Raw genomic sequence first — 18,394 nt, 5'->3', positions numbered from 1 at the left:
TACGGTCATGTTCATATATAAAAGAATTTAGTTACAAACTTTGGCAGACGTTTGAAATGATAAAATAGAAATTCAATTAAAAAACAAACAAAAAAACCCCAAAACAAAACCTTAAAATATGAGACCTGATTAGAAAAAAATAGCTTTAAGAATATGAAGTATATATATTTTAAAGTTATCAATAGGGAAAATTTGTACCATCATATTAAAAATAAGTGATTTTTACGTTCAACAACAGTTCCATGTGTTGTTTTGCACATTCAAAATCATAGTACTTTATTGATCCCCAGGGGGAAATTTGTGATCCATTACAGATGTAATGCATAGAGAATTATATAAAGTAGAAATAAGAAGTATAAAAGTAAGTAAAAATATAAAAATAGGTGCATTATGCTTCAATTTCCATACCAATGTGAAAAGTATTTAGAATATAAAATATGTATAATAAGAAGTATGCAAAGTGTCTAAAAATATATGTGCCTAATGCTACATTACAATGGACAAAACTAGTAAAGGTTTAGAAATACAAAACAAATATGTCCATTATGCAACAATGTACAACACAATACATACATAAATAAAAATACGAAATATACAATATGTGCATCATATCTGAAATATAAATTCAAGAGTGGCGTTGACTGAAATAAAATAAGGATACTGTTTACTGTTATAATATTGCTCGACCAATAATTGACTATTGCCGTTATTATTGCAGTTAAGACAATGTTTCAAAGAATTACTGACAGTATTTAATTCTCAGTCTTCCCAAAAAATAGAATACAAGCAACTTTAAAATAAAAACATCACACTTTTTTGTGTTCAGTCTTGCAGAAAGGACATTAACTGTATGATTTATTTAAAAGGATTCATGATGTGCAGTTTTAAAAATGTTCGTGTTTTTATTTTGACAGGAATGGGGGGGTGGGCGTGGCTTCATATTTCCGTGCTCTGATTGGTCGGCTCGGTGTTGCCAGTGCAGTGGTGAGAACGGGTCGTGTTGATTTCAGAAGTCATCATGGCGCTCACTTCCTCAGTCAAAGGTAAAGAGGTGTCTTCTGCTAACCTTATCTAGCTAGCTGTCGTCCGCGCAAACGCTAACCTTTGAAGACACGAATTGATTACAGAAAGGTGCCCCTTCCGATCAAATTGCTGTCGTTAGCTTTCAGCTGATATTACATCTAGTGTACCGGTGTCAAACTGTTGGGGACATCAAAGCTAACATAAGCTAGCTTGGTAATGTTTGCTACAACTCAGCAAGCGCCGTTAAATTAGCTAACGCCGCAAGGTAAAGGTGTCTTTGCTCTGCTCAGAATGACACAACTTCCCTTTCCAGCTAACCTTAAGTTGTGTGTTAATTGCCCTGTTATCTTGTCAAGCCAGTAGCACGATAAGTAGTTTGTTAGCGAGAGTGTGCTTCACGATAAGGACGAAGTGTTAGCTAGTTCTGTAGCTGTCTTCCTCACCTTGTAGTCAGGACACATGCAGAGATGATATGAGGATGTCCGCAAGCAGCATCGTCATCACCGCTTATTATATCAGCAGCTTGCTTTTACAATATGTGTGTTACAACAGTACATCAGGACAGGGATGCTTTTTGTTTCAACACATTACGGATCTGATTGAAGTTGGATCATAGGCCATCGCGACAATGACACTGTCCGATAAAACAAATACCCAAATAATAGTGAAGCATTCAGTAAATTCTTCTAAATTGACCTTAAAGCTTCCTAACAATTATATAGGATTTTCAGCAAACCTGCCTTAGCAGTGATTCTCATCAGGATATTTCCCCACAGGATCTCACGTTTTCACCAAGTGTTTATGTACTATTTCATGTAGTACACGATACTGTATTTTTTACATTCTGACTGCTGCTTTGCGTTGGGTTACAGCTTTTAGTTTTTGCATACAGTTATTTAAAACACTAGCGGACAAAAGCATCTTGGTGAGCCAGGGAAATTTGAGGTTATGTTGTTGTCATGTTCAAAACATGGGAGTGATCTGCAGTCTGCTCGTGAATTATCAGACAAAATCCCACAGGAAAGACTGAATGCATTGAGCACTTCTGCTTTGAATGTAGAAATTATTTTGCCATTTATTGTAGTTTCTAAACATTTTCCCATTATGTATGGTGCAGTGGATTCAGAATCCGAGATACTTTATTTATTTCTTGAAGGGGAATTGTGGTCCCTTACAGTGGCTCTGATGTAAAGCATAGATAATTATAGAAGTACAAATTAGGAATATAGAGACAAGCTATTTAAAAATATGTGCAATATTCTAAAATGTTAACACTAACATGTTTACATTTAAAAATAGAAATATATATTTTGTGCTGAGTTAAGTGTGTAAAAAATGTGCCTTGTACACATAACGTAATAAGTAAAACTAGTATCTAAAATAAGAAATAAAAGATATGTGTATAATGCTACAATGTACAATACAAGGAATAGGTAGGTATGAATAAGAGTACAATATGTCCAGTGTCTTTTATATATACATTTAGAAGTAGTTAAAATGCATTCAAGACTCTAAAGAACATCTCTCTGTTGAATAATTGCACTGAGTATTGCTTTAGTTGAAGTCTTTCACCAGTTATAGTACAGTTAAGATAGTGTTATGAATTCAAATTAATTTAAAAATCTGAGAGCATAAATACAGTTTTTACAGGGACAGTTCACCCCTTATCAAAAATATACTGCATGTTTTTTCTTCATGTTCTCCTACCTTTTGTGCTATTCATCTATCTAGATTGTTTTGGTGTGAGTTGCCAGGTGTTTGAACTATTGGCTGTAGAGATTTCCGCCCTCTCTTGAATATAATAGAATCAGTATTTGACTACGATAAAATATTTGTTTAAAACTGGGTTATGCTTAGTTAATTTAGCTAAATTACATTATTTTGTTTTTCCCTCTTCTCTGGCAGCAGTTATGCTCTTGCTGCTCTGCCCAACCACGAGTGAACATGTTTAGAGGCATTACAGATGAGGAAGATAGGAAACCCAGAGTGTGTCATTCTTACTGGTTTATTATCAGATTTGTACGACTTACTAAACCAGTTCTGTGACTTGTGTGCAGACATCCTTTCATTGATTTTCTCTGCAGCATGCCCCCATGATGTGTTGAGTGCAGCAGGGTTGCATGATTGTTTTTAAAGGACATTTTTCCTTTTTGAATTTATTCAGTAAATACATATTTAGGATGTGGAAACCAAAAGTGCATTGCATGTTTAAAAAAAATAGTTTATGTCATCATGTTTGAGTGAGTCTAGTGTGTTCTATGCAGTTTCATAATCAGCACAAAAGTGTTGCTTTCAAAGCTAGTAACCTGAGAGACAAAGTCACAGCATGATCTCCTGCTGTGAGACCAGTGAGTAGTGCTGTGCCAAGATCCAAAAGATAACTCTATCTGTAGGGGCTCCTGCTCAACAATTGTTTAGCTTAGATCCTACACTGAGTTTTAAAGGAGAATATCAAAAGCATTGAACATTTACAGCCTTAATTTCAGCAGCATTTGTCTTTTGGCCCAAATCTACAACCTTTTGAGTTTTAAATGTCATGACCCTTTTTGGTTAAGGTAACCACATTCTGCATGAGCTTACTTTACTGCATTCAAAGTGCACAAAGAAAGAAATAAGACCAGAAAGATCATTTCATGTCTCTCTTTTCTGCATTTAAATGTGCTACAATGCACAGTCAATATTTTTTTAAATGTTACATTATCGAAGACACTGATAAATTTCAACATTTGGCTAATCTTGAGACCAATGGCTAAGCTACTTTAAATCACATACACAGTATGGTACATAAGAAGCCAATTCTTTGCATATATGTGAACAAGATATATTTAGGCTTCCTGGCAGTTTCTTGGAGATGGTTTAAAGGGACATTTCACCCTAAAGTCAAGGATATTAATTTTTCACTTTTTACCTGAGTGCCATTCATCAGTCTAGGAACTAGATAACCTCTGCTTGTGGTACACATACCGAAAGTATCACCACACACAAGGAAGTGTGCATCTACTGCTAGCTCATGTAGCAACACTAAGCTAGCTAACGTGATATCTTAGCTGATGAGGGCATAAGTAATATTTACATCTTGCGCTGTCACAAACCTCTCGTCCATGAGTAGATCCACGCTACCTTCTGCACGAGGACACGGTTGGTGGGTGTAATTTGGTAGAAAGAAAATAGTTCCTACGTGTAACTGCTCACAACAATGTCTGTGCATTCTCTTGAGTAACTGGTTGTGATTTTTGGAGAGAGACTTTGTTGTTGAGTTTTGTAATGTGTAATGTAATTTTTTGTCTCTTTGAGCCCCACAAGCCCAGTGCTGTCTAGGTCCATTATATTAGAGAGAAGGCAGATGTCTCTACAGCAGATACCTCCAACACTCACACTGAAACTCACACCAAAACAATCTAGACTAACAAATATAAATACAGGTAAGAGGATAGATATGTATTTTAAATTTTGGGGTGAACTATCCCTATAAGCCTTCTCCTTACTTGAACTAAGTTGTTTTGAGATTTGACCGTTTGTTTATACACTTAATATCAAAGACTCACTGGGTAAACGTTGCCAAACTGCAAAGCAGACATGCTGAGGCAAAAAAAAAAAAACTGGTTCAAGTTTCCAAGACTTTTAACACACAGGCTTGAATTACAGTTGTATTAATAAATGTTTGTTTTCTCTCTGCAGAGCACCCATACAGCCATCTAATTGACACTTTAAAAGATGGCAGGATCAAGTTCTTCAATCCACAGAAATTAAATGATCCAAGATATGGTGAGTTCAGACCCATTAGCATTTACGTTACTCAGATCTGCATAATGCAGAAGTCGTCCAACGATGTACAGTAGGAATCTATCAAGCTAGAACATAATAAGGTGATGTTTACTACAGGTGTGTCGTTGGAATAGCGTGTAAACACGTGTGCAAAAGTCTTGAAGAACTAAACAGCAGTCTTAAAAACATTTGTTAAGGCTGAAGGTGATTGTTGAATTCACCTTTAAGAGCTTGCTTTGGTTTATACTGTCATGGTTTTAAAAGGTTCCCAGTGCACATCCAATTGACAGTTACGTAACAAGGACAGTAAAAAATCAGAGTTAATTACACATTGTTTGCTTTGAGAAATTAAACATTTTGTTGATTGCTTCGTGTAGACAAGCTGCCTCTGTCCATCCGTGTCTTACTGGAGGCAGTGATCCGTAACTGCGATGGCTTTTACACAAAACAAGAAGACGTCCAGAACATTCAAGATTGGCAGCAGCAGCAGAATAAAGCTGAGGTGCCGTTCTCTCCAGCACGAGTCCTTCTCCAGGACTTCACGTGAGTTTCACAAGGATTTGTTAAAAACAGCTGATCCACCAGGGCTGGGCTTATTAGCTCTTTTGTCTTCATGATCTTTCTTTACGTTCTTGATATAAACACATAATTCACATTGACATACTTTGAGATATACAAGTAGAATATTCATATAAATCTCTGATTGAAGTTTAGGTTGAATTATTTTTCCTTTCCTGGTTTCCTTTGACAGTGGTATTCCTGCCATGGTGGACCTGGCAGCCATGAGAGACGCTGTGGCCAAACATGGGGTGGACCCTGGCCTGGTCAACCCTAAATGCCCCACAGACCTCATCGTAGACCACTCATTACAGATTGATTATAGCAAATGGTGGGGGTGCATGTACAGATTGACATACATTTGATTTGATAGTTTCTATTTTACTGTTGACGTGAGTGAGAACATAGACTTATTTCATAGAAAGCTGAATTAGTTTGTTAGTTTTGTCTGTATTCACTTTATAAACACTGTTATTCTTGATATGTTTTGTAATGTCACAGTTTTTCTTTTCGCCCACAGTGCCATACAGAATGCTCCAAACCCAGGTGGAGGCGACAGCCTAAACCAGAGCCAGGGTCCTTCTCGTTCAACTCCCTCCAGACGAGGCTCACATTGTGGAGGCCAGCGGGGCTCCTGTAGTAAAGCAGCCTGCAGTGACCCTCCAGCCTCCCCAGGTCGACCGACAGCCTCTGTCCAGCAGATCGAGAACACACCTCTCCTCTGCCCTTTCCACCTGCAGCCAGTGTCAGAGTAAGTGGGACACAAAGCAGTAAAATATCACTTAATTCAGACCAAAAAAAAAAAGATTGAAAGATAAAACGATTTCAACATTGCTCTTTTCTTAGTTTTATCTCCAAACGCTCATTAAAATTTGATGAATCATGTGGGAATCAATTGTCACTGCTTTGATTTAGTCATATTAAACACATCTGGTGAGTTGGCATATTATCACTGAGAGTTCCTCTTTACCATGTTTACTCTAGATTTGTTCTCTTTTCTGCAGAACTGAAACAGCTCTGAAGAATCAAGAAATGGAACTTATCAGAAACAAAGAGAGGCTTCAGTTCTTTAAGGTACAGCTAAGAGCATATTTCATTATGTCATATTAGGCAATTTTAAGGAGAGACTTGTCTTAAAGAAAAGTTTGACATTTTAGGACATATGTTTATTCTCTTTCTTATTGAGTTAGGTGAGAAGATCAAATCTGCTCTCCTTTTTGTATACTTATCATGAAGTTGCTGCCAGCAGTAGACTTACATAGCTTAGCAAAGTTAGCAGGCTGCTGGTTATAGCTTCATATTTAACATACAGACATAAGAGTGGTACAAGTCTTCTGATCTAACCGTGAAACTATTCCTTAAAGGATCTGTGGATGATATTCAGAACCTTAATATAACGGCAAACAACTACTTGCTATGTAAAGAAATATTGGAGCGATGGTGTTATGAGCAGAGAATGAAGTCACACCACCTTTGTGTGTGTTGTAAACCGAGCCTCTCTGTCAGCTGTGGTACGCGGTCCAGCAGCATGTTCAAATTAGCGCTTGTGAGTCCCTGCGTGTGTCTATCCAACTAGATAGCTAATCGCCGCTAGTCTGCACTGCACTGCAATGTGGCAGTTAGAGGAGGTTACTGCTGATAACATCATTGTGAAATCGTAGAACCCACCCTCCCGCTTCTCCCTGGTTAACACTGTTAGCTCTGTCAGCACTGTCATTAAATTTGTTGGTGCTGTTTACACCGTTAGATGCCAGCCACCATGTTACCCACCTTCATGTTGAGAACCTTGCGCAGACAATCCCGGCTCAGACTTTGAATCATAGGTAGCCTCTGAATGTTGTAAACAGCTCCTTTAATATTTGGAAAAAGATGGAAGTTTTAACAGTATTTAAACTAATTTCATATAAAAAGTAATAGTTTACTCAGAATTAATAGTTTAACATGTTTTTATAACACGGGGAACTGGTTTATAGCCTTTTTTAAATACAAAAAACGTCTACATTTCATCTTTGAGGAAATGTTGTTTTTCAATGAAAAGTAAAATAACTTGGAATCTGTCCACTTAAGAGAACAGAAAACAAGACAGTATTATTACCTTGAGTGAGACACAAAGTTAAATGTTTTTCTAACTGTTGCTCTTTTCCTGTCTGTCAACCACACAGTGGTGTTCAAAAGCATTTAAGAATGTGAATGTGGTTCCTCCGGACGTTGGTGCAGTCCATCAGGTGAATTTGGAGTATCTGTCCAGAGTGGTCCAGGTCACCGACGGTTTTATTTACCCTGACAGTGTTGTGGGAACCGACTCACACACCACCATGATCAATGGCCTGGGCATCCTGGGCTGGGGTAAATCATATCTTAACTTCTTACTAGTTGTTAACATATTTGTGGGAAACTTCAGCCAGACAAGATGATTAATTTTTTCCTGTCCAACACCAGGTGTTGGGGGAATTGAGTCAGAAGCTGTGATGCTGGGCCAGCCGGTGTCTCTGACCCTTCCTCAGGTGGTGGGCTGTAAACTGGTGGGCTCCATCAACCCACTGACCACCTCCATAGACATTGTCCTAGGCATCACAAAGGTAACACCGCTCTGCTCTTAGGACTTCATTTCTTCACAAATCTTTAATTTTGACGCACATAATTGACAGTGGTTCATAAAAATTTTTAGTCACTACTTTTAGGAAATAAAGCAGTAATATTACAGTTGGAATAATCAAAACGAAACTTAACAAGCACAAATTTATCACTGCATGAAACTATCATCTGTAAATAGGGTACAAAAATCTACATTTTGCACAGTCACTGTTGCAAGAAGCCATAATAACATTAAATCCTGCCTCTAAGTGTGTACCAATATATCTTGTGCATTGATTTTCCCAGCACTTGCGGCAAGCTGGCATTGCTGGGAAGTTTGTAGAGTTTTTTGGACCTGGTGTCTCCCAGCTATCAGCTCCAGACCGAACCACAATTGCCAACATGTGCCCAGAGTACAACGCCACTGTCAGCTTTTTTCCTGTCGACCAAGTCACACTAAAGCACTTTAAAAAGACAAGTGAGTCAGCACAAGCGATACTGTTTATTAAGAGATACGTACAATACAATACCGGACTCTGTCAAAGCATTTTTTAGCTCTGTTGAGTGACATGTCATAATTTTCCGTCCAGATTTCACCCAGGAAAAACTTGAATTGCTGGAGTCTTACATGAAGGCTGTAAAACTTTTCCGATGCTATGAAGACCCCTCGGAAGACCCCCAGTTCTCTGAGGTAATGTGTCAGACCTCAACATACATTCTCAGAGGATAAGCAGAGACAATAGATTGATATTTATGATTTAAAGTTCAGTTTTTTCTTCAGTTTTTAGAAGATTTTTCCATTTTGCTGGAGTTGGAACAGAGAAGAGAAGGTGTATGTGCTGTTTGTGTTTTCCATTAAAATAATTTAATGTAATTCCCCTCCTTTGTGTATTGGTTGGAAGTACTTTATGGTAGCCATATTTGCAAAAATGAGCAGAAGGCGCAGCAGTAAAGTAATTGTTTTTCACAATAAAGTGAAATTAAAATCATTCTTCGTCTCTGTGCAGGTGATCGAGATCAACCTAAGTTCCATAGTGCCCTATGTGAGCGGACCGAAGAGGCCTCAGGACAGAGTGGCTATCAGCAGCATGAAAGAAGACTTCCAGAGATGTCTTGATGAAAAGGCAATACACAAAAGAATAAATAATTTAACTTTTGCATTTATGTCTACTCCAGTTCCCTGACTACATGACTTACGCTGACATTGTTCATTGAGATGCTGGTGATGCTTGGTTGACATGTTTTTGTTACCTAATGGTCAAAAGTTATCTGACAGTTAATTTTCCTTGGTTTGCCTGCAGGTGGGCTTCAAAGGCTTTCACATTTCTAAGGAGAAGCAGGGCACACAGGTTCCTTTCCTGCACTGTGGTCAGGAGTATCAGCTGGCCCACGGCTCGGTAGTCATCGCTGCTGTTATCAGCTGCACCAACAACTGCAACCCATCTGTCATGCTTACTGCAGGTAAAGGGCTGAGTCACGTGATGATCAGATTCACTCTGAAGATTTTCCCTGTTATCATCTGTATGTGATATACAGATCAGTTGGTTGTTATTATCTAGCGAATGGTTGAGATTGAAATGTGTTGTGGCTGGTGTTTGAACACTCTTTTGCTACTGTTAATGTATAGTTTTCTTACACATTTCATCCCGCAGATTGTAAGATTCTCCCTTCACTTTTTATGTATCCTTCGACCATGGGTCTAATCACAGCTGCACTCTCATGTCCCATATGAAACTAACATTCTGCTTTGTGATAGTTTTCTGTGTGGCTACTTACTACAGGCACTTTTGCGTAACACAGCTTTGTTTTTTTGTTTGCAGGTCTACTGGCCAAAAAGGCTGTGGAGGCGGGGCTTGTTGTCAAGCCTTATATTCGGACCAGCCTGGCTCCTGGCAGTGGCATGGTCACTCACTACCTCAATACCAGTGGAGTCCTGCCTTATTTTAGCCAGCTGGGGTAAGCATGTGTACACAGTGACAACACTGACACACACACACACACACACACACACACACACACACACACACACACACAAATGCCCCTTTAACACAAGGCAATGACTTGAGGTGAACCCATACATGCAGTTTGAGAACAATGTGCACTTGAATAAAGTTTAGGTCTAACATTGTTCAGCTTTGGTTTTGAAATAGTTAACATGGTAGGAGAATAGTTTATATATATATATATATATATATATATATATATATATATATATATATATATATATATATATATATATATATATATATATATATATATATATATAGATATACATATATATAGATATAGACATATAGATATGGGGCGTCCGGTGGCTGAGTGGATAAAGCAGATGCCCCATGAATGATGGCACTGTCCTTGCCATTGACTGTGTTTTCCTTCACACCACAGATTTGAGGTCATAGGTTATGGCTGTGCTACCTGTGTAGGGAACACAGCTCCGTTACCAGAAGCTGTCGTGGACGCAATCAAACAGGTAAGATCTTCATAATGCTACATTAAGCTTTTTATACACATCCATATGAAGTTTGTGCATCTCACAACATTTAAAATCTTGATGGTGAACTGTGTTTTAGGGGGACCTGGTGGCCTGCGGTGTGTTATCTGGAAACAGACACTTTGAAGGCCGCCTCTGTGACTGCGTGCGTGCCAACTACCTGGCCTCCCCTCCCTTGGTGGTGGCTTATGCTCTTGCGGGCACTGTGGGAATTGACTTTGAGAAGGAGCCTCTGGGTAAGGAAGGCACAAGTCAGGAGGTCTCTTAAGCTCCACTAAAACCTGAGGTACATTACAGGATTTTAGGAATTTGGCTGATTACAGTGAGTGAACATTTAGTGACTCAGCATCTTGTGTAGACATGCATCAGCCATAGAACAGGTGACAAAGGAGCAGGATGAGTAGTTTAAGGTCTAAACCGCTGTGTTATATAATATTAATCATAATTGTGAAATTAATAGAAGTTAAATAAAATTTAGGGCTCAAATGGAGTTTTCTTTGGTATGATATTAAGCACTTCTGTCTCTTAAAGTACTACAATCAAAAGTGTTTATTAGACTGAGCAGATTTTTACAAGAGCTGTGTTTTATTATTTTTATAGTGCTAACGTTTAGCTTTCCATTGTCGGTGCAGGTGAGACCTCAGAGGGGAAAGAGGTGTTCCTCCGTGATATCTGGCCGTCCAGGGAGGAGGTCCAACAGACTGAAGAGGACACAGTCATTTCCTCCATTTTTAGGGATCTTAGGAGAAGGATGGAGGTGGAGATACAATCTTTCTTTTATGTGCAACTTTTGTGTCCCTTAAATTGAGTGATTTGATGATTATGTAAATGTTTTTTGTTCCCTCTGCTCTTTATTTCCAGAAAGGGAACATGCTTTGGAACAACATTGAATGTCCAGATTCTGTGGTTTTCCCCTGGGATCATAAGTCCACATATATTCGTTCACCATCTTTCTTCAGCAAGTTGGTAAGTCGTCCTACTATTGTGGTAATCACTATTTGCTGTCTTCTGATTTCACACATTGAAGGAGGTGCAAAGATGAAAACGGGAGCAGTCTAGACAAGTGTCTCACCTGCTTGTCTTTTGTCTCAGAGTAAAGAGGTGGCACCTCCACAGTCGATTGAGAACGCTCATGTCTTACTGTTCCTCGGAAACAAAGTGACCACGGACCACATCTCGCCAGCGGGCAGCATTGCCAGGGTCAGCGCCGCTGCCAAGTACCTGCTGAGCAAACGGTAAGTTTCTTATCAGAAGGGCTGGGTGTCATTTATAAAATGATGATACCAGTTCCAATACCAGTACCCTCAAAGTGATTCCTATACAAGTCGAGAACTTCATTTGATATGTTTTTTAGAGTCCGACCTATTTATTGGTTTACCCATATTATCGGCCAAAATGAGCCTCTCGCAGACATATCGGAGCATATCTGCGTCAGCGTATATATTTGCTCCGATAAGAAAACTTTTTTTATAGACCATTTAATGCAGAAAAAGATGCTTGGGTGGTTTTGAAATGTTTTCATTATTTAGTTTGTCCAGAAGAGTGCACTCTGACTCCATAGTTTACACTACTCTTAGCACTCTGAAGCACATATAGCACAGCTAGTTCACAGTGGAGCAGACGGTAGTGCAGGGTGTTTTCATGGTAAGCCTCATTGAAGTACATACAAGTTAATAAACAATGGCCTCATCATTTTGCAAACCAACAAGACAATCTAGTGTCCCAGGGTGCCAGGAGTGGAGGACTACTAATTGGCCGACTTAATCGCTATTTAGCGGCTTTTCGGACCCTCTCGGCGGCGTTATGTTTAAAAGGGTTGTCAAAAGTCTTATAATATATGTTTTGATGTTTGATGTTTTGATGTCTATCGTGTATATTGCTGGTGCACCTCCAGAGCATCTCTTTAAATTTCATTGTACTTGTTTAATGACAAGAGAGACTTTCTATTCTATTCTATTCTATTCTATTCTATTATGAGGACAAGAGGAGCTCCCTGGCAGGTGTAAATGCTGAGAAGCTGCTTCTTGTTTTACAACCTGGCCCTAAATGACTGGCAGTATTAAAATAGTCAGCAATCGACTGATAGTGAACTGTGCTGATGTGAATTTAGCTATTTATTTCATTGTATTTATTCTTTATTTAAATGGTCAGCAAAGACCATACAGTACTGATGTGTATTTTATTTTTATATTATTTATTTGAATGGTCCGCGAAGACTGATGCTGAACACATACAGTACAGATGTTTATTGTATATTTCTTTATACTATATTTTTGTTTGTGTGTAATGTTGAATAAGTAAATTGTTAAATGAAAGTTAGTCAGAATAGTTACACATTTTATTTCAATTTACTAAAATGTTTTTGTCAGGAAAATATCAAAAGATTATACAAATCCAAAATTTGCATAGAAATATGAATCATTTCTGTTGGTGTTGTCAATGAATACATTGACTTACAAAAATTATTTGTTGAGATCCTTTTCTGCTGTAACTGAAAAATAACTCCAAACAAATTTCATTGACAAATAAATATAGAGAAGTGTAATGTGACTGACAAATTTACAGTTTCTTGTCTGAATGATCCGAAAAAAGGATCTTATTGTCGTTAGTGGTGACTGTTGCTTTTTGTTTATCACTGCACTAATGCAAATTTAACGACGTCTTGCTTTGAATCTTTTCCTTCAGTCTGACACCGCGGGAGTTTAACTCGTATGGCGCTCGCCGAGGGAACGATGCAGTAATGACCAGAGGCACGTTCGCCAGCATCAAGCTCCAAAATCGATTCATCGGCAAACCAGGCCCTAAGACTCTGCACATTCCTTCAGGCCAGACTGTTAGTGTGAATTCATTTAATTTTATAATTTGTGTAGATGTTTACGTATTGGCTAATACAGACATTAATCCTGCACAACCTGGCTGTTACAATGATCAGACGTTTGAGTTGTATCATGATGTGTGTCTAACACTGTCAGTGGCTTCACGTTTTGACAAGCTTGCTTTCTTTTTACTAATAATCTAATAAGTCTGCTCTTTTTCTGTCTCTGATCAGCTTGATGTCTTTGAGGCAGCTGAGCGCTATCAAAGAGACGGTGTCCCCCTCATCATCCTGGCAGGCAAAGACTATGGCTCTGGAAACTCCAGGGACTGGGTCGCCAAAGGACCATACCTGCTGGTAAACTGCTGGACACACACACACACACACACACACACACACACACACACACACACACACACACACACACACACACACACACACACACACACACCACTTTACACTGCGATACAAATAACGCTGTATATTTACATTGCAGTGGTTACACTCCACAACAAGGTGTTGACTTTCCAAGAATCTGACTTTTTAAACAAAACTATTGGAAAACCGTAGACCAACCTTTTTTTTGCATTGGAATAGCAATTAATTTGGTCAGCCTTCTCAATTTCTCAACTACTTCATGTCTTATTTGTTGTCACTGCTCTCCTGCTTCTCTATGATCAACAGGGGGTGCGTGCTGTCATTGCTGAAAGCTTTGAGAAGCTGCACAAGAACCAGCTGGTGGGAATGGGCATAATGCCACTCCAGTTCCTGCCTGGCGAGAACGCAGACTCGCTGGAGCTCAGTGGGAAGGAGAGGTTTACCATCATCCAGCCAAACAGCCTGGGTCCGAGGCAGCAGCTCACTGTCAAGGTAGGCAGCAGGCGGTCAGCTGCGGTAACTGTCACAAACAGAAACTTGTCTCGTTGTTTTGTCTGTTTGTTAATGTTTGTGTCGTTACTGAGTGAATTATCCTGGTGGAATTGAATTAAATAAATTGATATCACTATTTGTGAAGGTAGCCAGAAGTATTAAATCATTTGCACAGTACCTTTCTGGATTTGAATGTCAGTTAATCTTGCTTTCGATAACCAACACCCACAAATTAATTTTTGAGAAAAAGGCCAGAGGATAGACACCACGTTTCTGTAAAAGTGCAACCATAGGTCAGGATGGCATTGGCAGTGATAATCGCTAAATGGGTGGCAACACTAGCTTGCTTCCACCTGACCCACAAAAAGGAGCAGTGCCAACTAGATGACTAGTGTAATATTAACCTTATTAGGGCCCGAGCACCGACCGGAGACGACAGGAAAGGACACGTTTCACACTTAGATGTCGAGCTCCTAGCAGATTGACTTGATTGATCTCAGAATTGTCTCAAAAATCCTAAAGATGCTTATGATGCTTATGAAGATTGTGAGTTTTCATCAAATTGCGTTCCCATGGCGGAACAGCAAATTTCGATGTTTCGATATGACATCAAAAACTGTTGTGACTTGACCATAGATGGTCAGATTTTAACACAATTTCACAGATTTGATAGGAGACCAGGCCTAAGAACAGCTGCACTACAAATTTGAATCACAGTCATTTGGGAGAGGCTGTGTGACATCTTACACAGCTCACAAGCAGCCCAGCCAGAATCACGCAGGCTGGCTTCTTCCCTTTCTGACACCTCTCATTGGTAGAGCTCTGCTCTCACCCGGCTATAAGTCCCAGACACACATCCTATTATAAGGCAACATGACACATTTCCAGCTCCAGCTCTACATGTAGGAAATGCTATTTCACTGCTATGTGTGGTGCTCCTCTTTCACAGAAAGACAGGGCCGCATCAATTGGCGTCCTATCAGTAGGCCTGACATGGAGGTGCGAGGGCCCGTTCATGGCTGCTCATAGCTTTAACTCATTTTGTTGTTGTAAGGCATAGTTTAATTAAATTGATTATATAACTAAATTGAAGCTGTAGTTTTTTATTTTTGGCCACTAAGGAGCAGTTGAAACACAGTTTGACACATTGTTATCAAGGTTAACTTGCGAAGAGTACCTTAGCTAAAGATTTACATAGCCATCAGACGCAAAGCAACCTCGTCATCATTGTAGTTGTTTTTCTAAATAATATAATTCTAATATTGCCCCTCAGTGTAGCTCCACTTTGGACTCCACCACCTCCTGAGAAAAATAAAGTGCTCTTTAGCTGCTAAAAATGTCCTAAATCCAGTTAATAAAGGCACTTTGATGAATGGTTTAGTGAAGGAGTTGTTCTTGTGTTTCTTGCAGACTAGCCATGGAAAGTCGTTCCTCGTCATAGCACTGTTTGACACTGAGATGGACATTATCTTTTTCCGACACGGAGGTCTTCTTAGATACGTTGCTCGGACTTTGCTGTCAAACTAGCCTGCAGTTTTCCGGTCCTAAGCCTTCTGAATGTGCCCAGCGGTTATCATCATTTCACCAGTTTGTCTTCAGCATGGACAAAAAAACACTGGAGTCACATGAAGGCTGATGATTTGTCTGTTTGAGCTTGATGAACATCTCCAGACCTTTTGAGACCTGAGCTGCTTCTCCTTCACTACACGACTTTTTCTGCAGTTGCAACAGCAGCATTTCTTCACACAAGACAGTCAAATACGAAGCGCAGGAAGACGTGGATACATTGACTCAGTAAGGAGATTGTACCTTAGACAACTTTGGAGCATAATTTTTTCTGTCTTTTACTATGTTGGAGATCATGTTTGCAGCATACTGAGGGGACGTTTCTTTCATAGTGGAGTTGAACCAAGACAAAATTAATCCTGTCTGCCTCTTTGGTCGTTTAACAAATAAAACAATAACATGGTGCTAGGTACTATGGCATGAATACATTGTTTCTTAGGGTGCAGCATATGTATTTCTACCAACATCCAAGCAAAGTCTAATTTGCAGAATTGATGTCAGTTGCCCATATTTCTTATTGGGGCCAAATACTCTTATGTAAATTAAAGTTTTGTTATTATTTCTTAAATCAAAAATTTCATTTAACAGTTGCCTCCTGATACACTCAATTTTTGTTATGTGGAAAATGTGAAATCCCTCTTGTTGCTGTAGCTTGTATTACTAAGTTACATAAAGATGGTTCCTCCTGCAACTGACAGTCCTCTGCATCACATTAAAGGTAAATTATAAATGTTTCAGCCTGAAGTATCAGTTAATATCAATCTCCCAAGGTAGCAGATGCCTCTGATCGTTTGACTGATTTTGAGCAAAAACAATGCTTTTTTAAAATACATTTATTGTTTGTGCCCAAAATAACTAAGTATTATCAAACTGCATCATTATATGTTTAAAATTGTAGGTGAGGTGAAAGGCAGTTACATTATGTATGTAACTGACATGTCCCGAAACTGGCTAAAAACTACGTATTGTAGCTTGTAGAGACCCGTTATAGTATACAAAGTGGAAACAAAGGCCAAAAAAGGCCCAAAACATCATAATTTAGCATGTTGACAAAGTGACAAAAAATCGCATACTATACTATGGCAAAAATTTGAAAATTTGACATGTCCCAAAAATGGCTAAAAACTACTTATTATAGTTTGTAGAAACCTGTTATAGTATACAAAGTGGAAACAAAGGCCAAAAAAGGCCAAAAACATCATAATTTAGCATGTTGAAAAAATGACGAAAAATCGCATACTATACTATGGCAAAAATGTCAAAATTTGACATGTCCCAAAAATGGCTAAAAACTACTTATTATACTTTGTGGAAACCTGTTATAGTATACAAAGTGGAAACAAAGGCCAAAAAAGACCAAAAACATCATAATTTAGCATGTTGAAAAAATGACGAAAAATCGCATACTATACTATGGCAAAAATGTCAAAATTTGACATGTCCCAAAAATGGCTAAAAACTACTTATTATAGCTTGTAGACATCTGTTATAGTAAACAAAGTGGAAACAAAGGCCAAAAAAGGCCAAAAACATCATAATTTAGCATGTTGAAAAAATGACAAAAAATCGCATACTATACTATGGCAAAAATTTGAAAATTTGACATGTCCCAAAAATGGCTAAAAACTACTTATTATACTTTGTGGAAAGCTGTTATAGTATACAAAGTGGAAACAAAGGCCAAAAAAGACCAAAAACATCATAATTTAGCATGTTGAAAAAATGACGAAAAATCGCATACTATACTATGGCAAAAATTTGAAAATTTGACATGTCCCAAAAATGGCTAAAAACTACTTATTATAGCTTGTAGACATCTGTTATAGTAAACAAAGTGGAAACAAAAGCCCAAAAAGGCCAAAAACATCATAATTTAGCATGTTGAAAAAATGACAAAAAATCGCATACTATACTATGGCAAAAATGTCAAAATTTGACATGTCCCAAAAATGGCTAAAAGCTACTTATTATAGCTTGTAGACACCTGTTATAGTATACAAAGTGGAAACAAAGGCCAAAAAAGGCCAAAAAAGTCCTAATTTTGCATGTTGAAAAAATGACGAAAAATCGCATACTATACTATGGTAAAAATTTGAAAATTTGACATGTCCCAAAAATGGCTAAAAACTACTTATTATAGCTTGTAGACATCTGTTATAGTAAACAAAGTGGAAACAAAGGCCACAAAAGGCCAAAAAAGTCCTAATTTTGCATGTTGAAAAATTGACAAAAAATCGCATACTATACTATGGCAAAAATGTCAAAATTTGACATGTCCCAAAAATGGCTAAAAGCTACTTATTATAGCTTGTAGACACCTGTTATAGTATACAAAGTGGAAACAAAGGCCAAAAAAGGCCAAAAAAGTCCTAATTTAGCATGTTGAAAAAATGACGAAAAATCGCATACTATACTATGGCAAAAATTTGAAAATTTGACATGTCCCAAAAATGGCTAAAAACTACTTATTATACTTTGTGGAAACCTGTTATAGTATACAAAGTGGAAACAAAGGCCAAAAAAGGCCAAAAACATCATAATTTAGCATGTCGAAAAAATGACAAAAAATCGCATACTATACTATGGCAAAAATATCAAATTTTGACATGTCCCAAAAATGGCTAAAAACTACTTATTACAGCTTGTAGACACCTGTTATAGTAAACAAAGTGGAAATAATGGCCAAAAAAGGCCAAAAACATGATAATTTAGCATGTCGAAAAAAT

The 18,394-nt window shown here is 38.2% G+C and overlaps 1 protein-coding gene across 2 annotated transcripts; it reads left to right on the top strand.

Moving 5' to 3' along the window:
• The first annotated feature begins 913 nt into the window (after window positions 1-913).
• Window positions 914-16,400, top strand: ireb2 (iron-responsive element binding protein 2). 2 transcript variants are annotated; one of them, XM_042496781.2, is made up of 22 exons: window positions 914-1,043; window positions 4,702-4,788; window positions 5,166-5,331; window positions 5,540-5,677; window positions 5,867-6,097; window positions 6,351-6,420; window positions 7,509-7,692; window positions 7,786-7,925; window positions 8,227-8,398; window positions 8,511-8,611; window positions 8,928-9,044; window positions 9,222-9,381; window positions 9,741-9,876; window positions 10,312-10,396; window positions 10,497-10,653; window positions 11,050-11,174; window positions 11,279-11,383; window positions 11,510-11,652; window positions 13,103-13,250; window positions 13,467-13,589; window positions 13,917-14,102; window positions 15,513-16,400. In XM_042496781.2, exons 1-22 carry the CDS (start codon window positions 1,019-1,021, stop codon window positions 15,627-15,629), a joined length of 2,916 nt encoding a protein of 971 aa, XP_042352715.2. In that variant the 5' UTR covers window positions 914-1,018; the 3' UTR covers window positions 15,630-16,400. The 2 variants fall into 2 exon arrangements, with proteins under 2 accessions (XP_042352715.2, XP_087936417.1); XM_088080291.1 differs by lacking the exon at window positions 914-1,043 and adding an exon at window positions 4,305-4,445.
• Window positions 16,401-18,394: the final 1,994 nt, after the last annotated feature.

Source organism: Plectropomus leopardus, chromosome 7, assembly GCF_026936395.1.
Source record: "Plectropomus leopardus strain MGB_pleo_1.0 chromosome 7, ASM2693639v1, whole genome shotgun sequence".
In the NCBI taxonomy this organism is placed as follows: Eukaryota; Metazoa; Chordata; class Actinopteri; order Perciformes; family Serranidae; genus Plectropomus; species Plectropomus leopardus.
This window is presented reverse-complemented; position numbering and strand designations above follow the sequence as displayed.

Coding starts and splice junctions, on each gene's coding strand:
- ireb2 (XM_088080291.1), top strand. CDS start 4,367: ATGTCTCTACAGCAGATACCTCCAACACTCACACTGAAACTCACACCA. Junction 8,399..8,510: donor AAAGCACTTTAAAAAGACAA/GTGAGTCAGCAC, acceptor TTTTCCGTCCAG/ATTTCACCCAGGAAAAACTT. Junction 11,653..13,102: donor AAGTACCTGCTGAGCAAACG/GTAAGTTTCTTA, acceptor CTTTTCCTTCAG/TCTGACACCGCGGGAGTTTA.